This window comes from Mauremys reevesii, linkage group 26 (genome assembly GCF_016161935.1).
Source record: "Mauremys reevesii isolate NIE-2019 linkage group 26, ASM1616193v1, whole genome shotgun sequence".
Classification (NCBI taxonomy): Eukaryota; Metazoa; Chordata; order Testudines; family Geoemydidae; genus Mauremys; species Mauremys reevesii.
In genome coordinates, this window is record NC_052648.1 from 7,522,517 (window position 1) to 7,535,040 (window position 12,524).

Below are 12,524 nucleotides of genomic sequence, written 5' to 3' on the forward strand. Positions count from 1 at the left end.
CTGTTTTACTTAAGTAAAATTAAAAATTAATGCAAGGAAAGATGAAAAGCCAGTAGGATTTTCCCACTGTCTCTGCTATACATCTCTATGGCACACAAACCTGGGGTGCTGACTTATCAATTCACAATAAAAGCCTAGATCATCGCACCGACACACCATGAAAACAAACCCATACTAATCTTACTAAAATACCCACTATGCAATACCCTCCACTGACCCACCCATCTGCAGCAGTATCAGAAATTACCTGGTTATAAGGGTAGAAGAGGGTACAGACAGCACAATAGGGCTCGCTCAGGGCAGCAGCTGCATTGAATTTTCGCTCAGCTGGGAAGTTATGTGCTTTATTCTTCCACTGCAGGGAAAGTAAAGACTTCATAGCCTCTGGGTCACTCACATCCTCCTCCCCGGAAAATGGAAACGTTTCTAGAGCAAAATGAGCAATGGGAAGTGTCTTCAGTACGGATGAAATGCAGCAAGAGGGTGTAAAATAAACACTCCAGTGACACTTAGGAGAAGTTAAAGAACAAACACCATCAGTTCGTTCTTCTATAGCCCAGCTATCATTATCTCCATTTTACAGATGGGGAAACCGAAGCACAGAGGGAGAGTGACTGGGCCAAGCTCATATGACAGGTCAGTGGGAGAGAAGAGAACCCGTTTCCTGATTTCCTGATTCCCAGTCCCAGTGTCCATGCATTAGATCATGCAACCTCCCCTAATTAAGCCAAGTTCAAGGTGTGCAATACAGATCTATGGTAATCCCTTGCCCTCCAGGCAGTAGTTTCATCTTTCAGGAAATGACGCGATGATTCATTTGGTCCCAAGAGGGGTTTGAGCATCACTCTGTCTCCATCTGTGAGTGGCAACTCTATTCTCAACTACCATCACAGGGTGCACTCCTTACCCTCCTATAGATTTAAATTGTGCCCAAGAGGCAAGCTCAGTCTGGGTTCTACTCTACACTTTTCTGCAACTATTCCCCCAACCCCCTTTCATCAACTACAATCTAATGAGCAACCTTCATCTACTTCTGGCTCAGGCCTGATAGGCAGTTGCTTGTGCTGATTAGTTTCTGTCAATTCTTTGCTTTCACCAACTTTTGACTGGGGCCCCAGGCATTCTGTGATGGTTTTAGCAGAAACATCCAGCTAATTTGCTTCTCCCACAACTCTAAACTTCTTCCCCATTCTTTTCTGGGTGACAAACCCCCCATTTCTCCCCTACCTCACTGCCAAAGCCTCCCCATGACAATTTCTACACATTCAAGTACATGGGGCATGCAGAAAAAGGATCAGAGGCAGAGTAAAATATTAAACATTACAATTAATACAAGGCATAGATACCGACTGTATTATTCATTTTCTGATTTAATTCAGTGGAGACCACCCTTTTTAAAAAAAAAAAACCCTTCTGAATCTGCTGCAAGATTTCCAGCCTGCTGCACTGCAGGAGCATGGAACCAAAGGGCCCCGCAGTAAAGTCTAGTTCCCAGTTTGTTAAAGAGGAAATCAGCCTTTAACTGTCTCCCCACCTAATTCCATTCATTCTATATGAGGATGAAGGAGAACACAGGTTCATGCCAGGAGCACTACACCCATATGCAGTATTTTCCCTGGCTACAGGTATGTCTACACTATGAGCTAGGGGTGTGATTTCTCTGCTTGCACTAGCTCTCATCAACCTAGCATGAAGTATAAATACCAGTGTAGCTGCAGTAGCACTGGTAGCGGCAGCGGAGGCACGGCTTAGTTGTGCCAAATACATACCCACGAGCCAGTGCCAGTATGTGTACATGTGTCACGTTATTGATTTGAACTGGAACTATATAGAACATGGTTGCAACCAAAGTCCTGTAGGGGCACCAAATCTTGTATAAAGGAGGTCAAATGAGGTGTCTAAGACCAGGTTATGGGTTGCTGGTTATGATTATGCTGTCTGTATGCATGTGTCATTTTTGTAGCTGAAGTTATGAATATTGGCTCTATACTGTCTGTATTTCAAACATATGCTATGCTTCTGGGTGACACCCCAGACAAGCTGACGGTGTTAGCTCTGCCTAGCCTGCTTGATGGCCCATTAAGGACCATCAGCTATGCAACTGACCCATTGAGAGAATGGCAGATATGCCTTGAGAATCAGCAAAGTATGCAGGAACTTGCCCATGTGACTCCAGACTCCATTTTGCTGTAATTTTCCACAGTAAGAACAAAGAGGTGTTCTTACACCTGGAAAAAACTATAAAAGGCTGATGGCTCATCTCCATCTGGTCTTCAATCCTGTTTCTTACCTCTGGAGCTTTGAACAAAGGACTGTTGACCCATCCCAGCAGGGGATGTACTCCAGAGACTTGATTTAAACCTGCAGTTTATTTCATCACTGCTACAAGCCTGAACCAAGAACTTTGCCTTTACTGTACGTAATTGATTCCATTTAACCAATTCTAGCTCTCATCTATATCCTTTTCCTTTTATGAATAAACCTTTAGATTCTAAAGGATTGGCAACAGCATGATTTGTGGGTAAGATCTGATCTGTATATTGACCTGGGTCTGGGGCTTGGTTCTTTGGGATCCAGGGAACCTTTTTTCCTTTACTCGGGTGTTGGTTTTCATAACCATTCATCCCCATGACGAGTGGCAGTGGTGGTGATACTGGGAAACTGGAGTGTCTAAGGGAATTGCTTGTGTGACTTGTGGTTAGCCAATGGGGTGAGAACCAAAGTCCTCTTTGTCTGGCTGATTTGGTTTGCCTTAGAGGTGGAAAACCCCCAGTCTTGGGCTGTAACTGCCCTGTTTTAAGTAATTTGTCCTGAATTGGCACTCTCAGTTGGGTTCCGCCAAAACCAGCTTCGTTACAACATGGGTAAGGGAATTACACCCTAGCTTGTAGTGTCGACATAGCTTAAGATTCCAAACTGCATTACTTCCACTTAGCAGTGCAGCAAGGACAGCTGTGAACAGAAAGCTCTTCCAGGGAGCATAGAAACCTCCTTTGGACAGAAGTGTCAAGTGCAGCTTGACCATCTGAAAGTGATTTTGTAGGCAGGTGTTTTGAAGTCCTGATCTGCCAACTGATGCAGACATTTGAGTAAGACCAAAGAACTTGCCCTTCCTCCCTCTCCACTGCACCCACAGCCTGTCTCCAAACAGGAATTTAATCACTCATTGCCCAGATCATTCTCCCAAATTTCCCCATGATGTTTTCCCCCCACATCTCCTGTAACTAACAGGTCTCACCCAGAAAGTCAGAAAAACAAACTAGAGCTGGGCACTTCCTTCTGAGTGCATAGAGGCTGCCACCAATTAAGCAAAATGCAGAAGAATCTCATGCCATGGTGTCCCATTAATGACCACCCCAACGATTTGCCTGGGCTTGTCAAGCGACTGGCTGGCTAAGCAAGTAGCCCCGGCATATCAGTATTCTGGACAGCCATTTGCACTCACCCTCATCACTTGAGGCCTCCTGTTTAACCACAGACAATGGGGAGCGGGTTGGTGGTTTGCCCAGTGGGTGACGGCGACTTTTCTTTATCTCCATCTTCATTTTTGAAAAAGCAGACGTGGCCTGAAACAAACCAGAGCATGTTACGTGGGAATCCCAGAACTTAGGGGAGCAACAGAGGCCAACTCAAGTTAATTCCCCAGGATGGGAACTTTAACCCTCACGCAAAAATCATCATTGCCTTTGGGTAGGATCACCAAGGACCTCCCCAGAGGTAATTTTGGTAGATAAGGCCAACACCCTCCCATAAGATCATGCCAAGTAAAGGTAAATGACAACATTTTCCTCTACCCAGAATAGCCTCAAAGTCAGATGGCGTTCGCCAGTTTCACTAGCCTCTGAAAGATCTGATCAGTCATGTAACATGCTGCCTGCATTTCAGCTGGAAACCTCAGGGTAAAAATTCTTCCCTTGAGTGAAATTCTTATCTAACTCAGGGAGTTTTTCTAGTGCCCTTTACCACAATATCAAAGGCAAATGAAGTCTGAAGGTATAGATCAGGGGTAGGCAACCTCTGGCACGCATGCCGAAGGTGGCACACAAGCTGATTTTCAGTGGCACTCACACTGCCCGAGTCCTGGCCACGAGGCCGGGGGGATCTTCATTTTAATTTATATTTTTTTAATGAAGCTTCTTAAACGTTTTAAAAACCTTATTTACTTTACATACAACAATAGTTTAGTTATATATTATAGACTTACAGAAAGAGGCCTTCTAAGAACGTTAAAATGTATTACTGGCACGCAAAACCTTAAATTAGAGTGAATAAATGAAGACTCAGCACACCACTTCTGAAAGGTTGCCGATTCCTGGTATAGATCCTTGAAATCTACAAAGGAATTTTCTATTCTTCTCCACAAACTGGACAAGGTATCTTTGCAAACACACACACCATCATCATCATGCTGGATGTAATGAAAGTGCTTTGTCAAAGAGTAAGGTCTTGCAGTGAGCCTTTGAAGTGGTTACACTTCAGATGGGCTTGTTGCGACCCACTCCATTGAGGAGCTAGGGAGCTGCATTCTGCACAAACTGGGACATCTGCATTTTATCCACATTCAGTCCAAGATATACTGAGTTTCAGTCACCTATTCTGGAGGTGACCAAGGCCTTGTCTACACTAGAGAAAAATGATAGATTGCAATGCCTTTTAATTGGTGGAAAGTGCTCTTGCATCCACACAAAAAATTGCTTTAATGGATTGTTTGCTGGGCATCAATGATAGTTACCCTAAAAACGTTTGTAACAAGTCTCAATCTATGCTAACTCAACTGACTGAGCACCCAAGTAGACCCATTCCACTACAGCAGGTTTCCCACTGCTGTCCCCTAGTGCATCAGCTACTGCAAAACTGGCCTCTCTGGTCATCTTTCTGCATGCCACAGTTCAAGGATCAGCTCCACAAGAAACCACCTACCCATACACGTAGCATTGCCTGGAGTTTGATTACAAGGCATTTTCAGAGCAAGCGACTTCTGGAACAGTATTTCAACTCTAACTGATTGCAATTGTTGTTGTTGTTGTCATCGTCTTGTCCCACGGTAATAACAACAGGCCATGAAGTTCAAGAATGAATTCAACAACTTGCACAGGGTCATTTGTTAGGGCTTGAGTCAAGGTGTCCAATCCAAAACATATTTCACTTTTCTTACACTACTATACTCAAAATTGTGAACAGGTGTTAAAGCCGACATCTTGGTCCCATCTCCACTGATTTCTACTCATGCAGTGTAGTAAAGACCCTCCAGTAAAGACCATTCCATCATGATCATGATACTGGCGTGTTCCCAGAGAAAATCCCTGGATAACAGGGCTCTGACAACCATATTCCCACTACAAAGTTGAGGAAGAGAGTTCGGAAATATGATGCCTTGGTGTTCTACTGCCCAGTCCCAGGAAAACCTTTACACTATCCCCTCACAGTGAGGCAATCAGCATGTCCTTTCCCAGCTGGGAACATATCACAGGAGTGCCACGGTCTGTATGAGCTTGTCTGAGCAGCTAGCCACACTGGCATCAAGCACTCAAATGCTGAATGGCAGGAGAAAGGCAAGGATTTGAGACAAAAGGACTGGAAAGCTAAGAATAATAGAAGTCACTCTGATGTTTCCCATATACAGTGTTAAAAAAAAAAAAAAAGTAAACACGATCTGAACCAGGTCTCCAGCCAAAGACTCACCACCACAACTTCGCTGCAGACAGCAGTGGAACTCTGGAGGATGGATCAGCTAGGATGAAAATGACAGGCAGGAAAACCCAAACGTAGGGAGGGGATAGATGAGCTGGACCTCGTCAGCCAGGACCCGTTGGCAGTGAAGGCCATACAGAGTAATGCTAGCATTGCCAGATTACAACTCTAGCTGCTAAGCAGCTTAAAATCAAAGAACATGTTTGGGGTTCACATGGCTGCTACCATTAGCATTTGTGGCAGGGTAGACATAGCTACACAAGAACGTGAACATCAACTGCTCCATCATCCCCACCTCATTATACGCTCCTTTTTTCCCCTACGCTCCCCCCTCTACTGTACCAACTCCCCCTATCATCTCCCAGCTCCTGCCAGATGCACCAGACCAGGGGGAAATGGCAGGTTAAGTGGCAGAGCGATACCACGCGGCCACACCAAAACAGAGGACAAGCAGCAAAAAATAAAACCAAATTAAAAAAAGGCACAAAGAGACCACAACGTAAGCAGCATAAAAACAGAAGCATTTTATTTCTCCAGCACAAACCACACAGGCTGTGGCCAAAGCATTTACATTCTATTGTATCTGCCGGCCCACTTGCCACCCAGCAGCATGCACTGGTAATCACAGTATCGACGGCTCTCTTTGGTGTAAGGCACATACATTAGCGCACAAGTTGGCCTGCTTTGAAATTTACAGCACAGGGGGTTAGCGATTCAAAGGCAGCATCATTGTCCTTAGTATGGCATTAAGAATGAAAGTGAAGTGCATTCCATGCTACACAGTAGTCAGAGGTGCAGGCACCACGTGCAGCCAATCACAGCTCCAGCAACTTGTCGATTTTAGCCCTGATCTTCCTCCAGTCTGCAGACACTATATCTGAGAAACGCTTATACAAGAGGTGTTTTAATCGGGCCACCGTATTGCATGGCAAAGCACGTTTCCCTCTGCCCCCATGATAGCTAACAGTGCCTCGCCATTCCCTCAGCTTATCAGGGGGAACCATACGGGAAAATAAAGCTGCAGCGTATCTCTCCGGCTTGCCGCTAACTCTCTTGAATATTTCCCTTCGCTGCCTTTTGGGAATCCTCCTCAAGGTGATATCATCCAGGGGTAGGGCAGCCTGTAATAGGTTAAGGTTGTTACTGTGTTTGTCATTGAAAAGTTACCCCCGCCTCCCCATCCGCCTCCCAAAACCGCATCACAAAAACGCTCCTGGGTTACACAGCAGCCCAATCCTGGGGGGCAACAGGCAATCTGCTCACCATCTGGGACAGACTGTACAATTGATCGTACGTAATAACTGGAAGCAAGGGCGAGACAGACATCAACGTTCTGTTGCACTGCAAGGCTTCTGCGAAGGGTTATTATGGTTACTGGCTTTCTCACCATTTTGCCCTTTGACAGTGGTTGACTATTGGCAGCTGTGACCAATAGACAAACAGTCCACCAACCTGGACCATGACACCAAACTAACACCACCCCAACCTAAGACAGAAAGCCAAAGACCAAGTACAACATATCTGCTGAACTGATGGGCGTAGCAGAAAGTTTACCAGCTGCAAGGGAAAAAGCTGTGACTCAAGGGCCTTGCTCTGTTTCTCCACAATATTATGATCCACACATGGACAGGTATGTGAGGCAGGAATTTCTCTCCTGTAATTCCCTATCATTCTCTCACCATTCACAGATATGGGAATTTATAGAGGGGCACTCCAGGCTTATGGAAGGGATGTGTCCTCCAGGACTTCTTGTTATAGGACTCCCTGTTCCTGCCCAATATCCTGCATTTTAAAACACTGAAAATATCCCTTATCGGGAGGCTCCCTTCTTCCCACCTCATGATCCCAGCTGTATCAGAGACTTTTCACTCAAGACAAGGAGAACATTTGCAAACAGCATTACATACAACTATGAAAAAAAACTTATCAGATTTACCTCACAAAGCATTCTAAGTTTGGATGTTTGTGTGTGTTTGTCTTGGGGCATCAGATCTGCTCTAGTTAATACACTATTACATTTCAGAATATACATTAAGGCCATTTTAGAATTTATTTGTCTATGCAGCAATGCAATGGGAAGGCAATGTATATCACTAGCATAACAGGTTTCACTTCACTTAAGGACTTCAGTAACTCAGCCAGAGGTTATAGGCCTATTACAGGAATGGATGGGTGAGGTTCTGTGGTCTGCGATGTGCAGGAGGTTAGACTAGATGATCATGATGGTCCCTTCTGGCCTTAAAATCTATGAGGCTATAAAAATAACATCCCCCCTACCCCCTGGGCGCACACACATTCCCTTCCTCATTATCTTCATACAGCAAATGAATACAGAGGTCACAACATACTGACAATGAAATGTAGTCCTTTGCCCTGTTTTCAGAATAGGTGCACAGAGCACCCCGATCCAAGTATCCCTCCTGTTGGTGACTCTGCTAACAGTAACTCTTGCCTCCACATGTGCACGGCCTGATGCAAGTGTCTAGGACCGTATATTCCAGTCAGCTTTAAATCTCTTTCAGGTATATTGTGCAAAACACAACAAGCAGGAGAGATAATAAGGAAGTTTGTCCAGACAGTTCTTGCAAGGTGGCCTTCAATCTATCGCTGACTCTACTGATATCCTCCATTTCCTCAGGGTATAGCTGAGTCTTCCATTCCCTTGAGGATTTGTTTTCATAAACCAGGGAAGCACATATGCAGAATAGCATTAGAGACAGCGATTTAACTAATGTCAATTCAACTGGAGGTGGGAACAGAGGTCTAATTTTTGGTCTTTGTGGAAAATGGGTGAGTTTGAGAATCACTTGCACCTTCCCAGGCCAGCCAACACAAATCTGCATGAACTGACTACAATGATATACCGTGACCTGCATCAAAAAGGAGTGCTACCTCTTCTTGTTAAAGCACTCTAAGGCTTTGCTGAGCTAGCAGCTGTGTTTCATCAATGCACTGGTAAAACTGAGTAAATAATGGTTCAAAGCTTGCTATAATGTCCTGCACGCTGATCACATGCCTCTTGCAGTACATGGTCATGTTCACCTCTGTCACAACAGTGCCTACAGTGGACTTATGGACCCCAAAGTGATTCCTAACTGACTAGTAGCTGACTGGGATAGCTAGCTTGCACACTGCTGTCACTGAGATCCTCCATCAGCCTGGAGAAATGAGCATTCTAGTGTTGTAATGTCCGGGTGAGCTCAGCACAGAGGTCCAGGAATTCTTCCTGAAATTCTGAAGTCACTGCAGGACATCCCAGATCACAAGCACATTCATGTCCCACCACTTTGTGCTCGTGCGCATGCCCCAAAGCATCTCTCCCCACCATTGGAAACTCATTCAGGAATAAATCAGAGAAATGTACTCTGAAAGTCCAAGTTGACAGGTGACTCCAGGTACCATTCTTTTGGTCTCCAACACTCAGCATGAGGTCTTGAAAAACAATCCACTGCATCTCAGCAGCTGCCTCTGCTGCCTCGCGGTAGTTTTTCCTAAACTCTAGCATAAACCTTTCTTCACAGGTGCGGGACACGCTTGAGAGTGTTTGCGCTAGCCTACAGGTTCCAAAAACAGTTTGGAACGAATACCGGCAACAAGGTAAATACTGGAATACCCCACAGCCAATTACTGGAGTGTCCCAAAGACTATGGGAGTTTAACCCCTCCCTCCCACAACCCTCCTAGGTCCTCAGTGGCATGGCAAACGTTACCCAATATAGCACGATGACAGACAGCAGTGCTGGGAACTCGGATACATTCCTAGTGGGCATGGCACCACAACCAGCGCAGCAGCAAAATTGTAGGGGTCTTTAACTTGGTGCTACATTGCCAATGTGGAAATACTCAAATGGGCAGCTGAATAACTGGCCATAAAACCAAGTATTGAAATACCACCGACTGGTTTCTCTAGTGTAGACAAGGCCTGTGGCATTGTTCATTGTGGCAAGCGCCTCATCCGGGGGAGCGGGGGGAGAGGCAGAGTTTCCTAGCAAGCTGAAGGTGAAAGGTGGCGGCTTTTGTGCCACTGATAGTTCTTGTTCAGACTAGACTCAGTGTTGAGTCAAACAGGATCTCAGGGCTTAGCATCTCTTTGAAAAATGGGGAGGAGGGGCAGAGGACAGAGTCAGCAAATTCTTAAAAACATTTTCCTCTTCCAACTAGCATCACTATGGCCTTTTCCTAGATTCAGGTTCAACGCACCACTCTCCACCACACAACAACAGGCCATTGCAAAGCTGAATCAAAAGCTTGCTGGGGTAAAGATCTATAGAACCAATCAATTTTCCAGAGGATCTAGGTACATCAATTCTTGCAGCTATCGCACATGCAAAGGAAGTCCCTGTAAGTGTAAGAGGTTCTGCACAAGCTGCAAGTCCCTCATTGAAAAGCTTACACTCTAAAGGCACAAGTGGGGCACAGTATATTGCATAGCTATACAAGAGAACAAGATACAATGCTGCACAACAGAACATTGTGTTTGTTCCACTGTATAACGTGGGGAATGGTCCTTAAGAGCTCAAATAGACACAGCAGAGTCAGATTTGGGGAGGAAAAGAGGGAGAACCCACATGGCTGGAAGTAAGTCCTCCAAAGCAAAGTAAGTCCTCTCAGCCTTTCCAAACTATTGTACCCTTTCAGGAGTCTGATTTGTCCTATGTACCTCCAAGATCCACCTCACTTAAGAGCTAGTTGCTTACAAAATCAGACTTAAAAATATAAAAAAAAGTGTCACAGCTCACTATTACTGAAAAACTGCTGACTTTCTCATTTGTACCATATAATTATAAAATGAATCAATTGGAATATAAGTTAGCCTGCTGTAAAAGTAGGCAAATAGCTAGATGAGGTGATGTACACCTCTTGGAAGACCGCTGTGTAACCCTAAGGGTACATGTTGAGAACCACTGCTCCAAAGCATTACAGAATTTTAGCTCAGATCCCATGAGGCACACTACTGTCCCACCAGTACTTTCCCTGGAAGCAATATTTATTGATCTCCTGATAATCAATGGTTACTTACATCAGCAGCAGGTGCTACAGAGCCCTCCTTCTGGAACATACCTGTAAGTCACTGACCTCAGTGGCAACATCTGCATTTTCTGCTTCTCCGCTCTCTTCCTCCTTCACAGTGAGCTCCAAAGGGACCACCTGCTCCCGCCAAACCTGGCCTTTTTGTGTGGCAAACTGCTCAAAGGCCTGCTGGCAGGATATGCGCTCCTTTTCAAAGACCACCTTTTTGGTCCGTGGAACCACATAAAGCATGGGAATGATGGGTCGGGGCTTAAAGTCATCCTCCTCGCTTGGCACCTCTGAGGGCAGGACGATGTTGAGGGGAGCAGAGGGTAAGCTCTTCTCTGGCGTGGCAGATGCTGGTGCTGCTACAGGAATCAGTGGCTGCGCTGCTGATGCCTCTTCCTCTGCTGGTTGCTGCTGTGGCTGTGGAGGAGGCGGTGGCAGCAGCTGCTGCTGCAAAGGAGGCTGAGGTGGCTGCAGGTGATGACTGTGATGGTGGTGGTGCTGATGGTGAGGGTGCTTCTTCTTTCTCTCACCTTTTACTTTTGGGGGACGGCCCTTTACCTTACTGTCTCCTGTTAAAGAAATGGGCAAGAATCAACTTTACATGCTGAAATGTCAGCACATTCTTTTATTTCACCTTCCCCCGTGTACAAATGAGTTTAATGTTGGTCAAAAAGCACTGGATTAACAGGACAGGCAATAGAAACCCCATGATCTTTGGAACAGGTGCAGCATGGGCACTGGCCACACAGGATACACCATGTTGCCCCTCAGCTCTGACGCCAAAGGACTGGCTCTAGAAATCAGAACTCATTTTGTGCCTGTTTCCTATTCAGTCTTTGACCTGCCTGCTAAGACTGCCAATGTGAATGTCAACGGGGACAGAAGACACCTGTCCACCAGAAACTGGACTGAGAGCTTCAAGGTTCACATGTATCTTGTATTAACATAAGTGAGTTACCCAATACCAGTCGTCAGCCTAGGCAGAAATAGTGACGTCAAGCTAACTGGAATTCTGATCCTAGAACACAACATGACTGGGTTACCACACTGGAATAGAAGATTAAGCGAAGGCAAGTTCTACGTACTTCCCTCACTAGCTATTTCACATGGTTTCTCGTTTGCCTTACTGTTCACTGGGGGAAGTGATAGTTACCAGAAGCCAATGTACCAATGTCAGAAAATCCTTCCCACTTAAGGAAGTGTATGAATCAAGGCACTAAACATCGGAGCATCTCACTCACTTCTTGGCACCCTGACAAAACCTAAGCTGGAAAATATGGCCATTTGGCCCCAAAATCCCCATAATTAAGTCACGTGTAAGTAGGCCTCTTTATTTTAGGATTCCGGTTTGATAGGGTCATAGTCCAGAGGTGGAAGGACAGTTCTGCCTTTGACAAACTCTGAGCAGAACAATATGTATTTGGGGGATTTCCATATCCCATTTCATGCCCCATCTCAAAACCATCCCCAATTACTGTTCCCTCCATGTAAAAGCATTGCTGGTATGTGAGTATTACTGTATATCCACTGCAGTCAACAACCCTGGGAAATGAAGCATCGAACCAAGCCACCTAAATCACTTTACTGAAAGACTTCTAACACAAGGTCCTTAGAAAGATGGCTTTAAACCATGAATCAAACAGCACTGAACCAGGTCTATTACCAACACCATCTCAGTAGCGGCTACTGTGCTGGGCATTTTCAACGCTTGCTTTAATCTCTCCCTCCCGAGGCCCCGCCATTCATTTTATCTGCATACTGTCACATCTCTCTTACAAAGCGGTGACAGCACACAAATTTCTTGGGCAGATAGAT

At 45.3% G+C, this 12,524-nt stretch overlaps 1 protein-coding gene across 3 annotated transcripts in view; it reads right to left on the bottom strand.

Annotated features, from left to right (window-relative positions):
• Positions 1-12,524, bottom strand: part of KDM4B (lysine demethylase 4B) — a 155,005-nt gene that overhangs the window by 22,548 nt on the left and 119,933 nt on the right. For 2 of the 3 annotated variants that reach the window (XM_039516106.1, XM_039516107.1), the window contains exons 11-13: positions 10,752-11,278; positions 3,446-3,566; positions 248-426 (exon numbers count right to left, since the gene is read on the bottom strand). In XM_039516106.1, the coding sequence (XP_039372040.1) occupies positions 248-426; positions 3,446-3,566; positions 10,752-11,278 (827 nt within the window). Of the gene's footprint in view, positions 1-247; positions 427-3,445; positions 3,567-6,191; positions 6,813-10,751; positions 11,279-12,524 lie in introns of those variants that run through there. The other variant, XM_039516108.1, reaches the window with a different exon arrangement.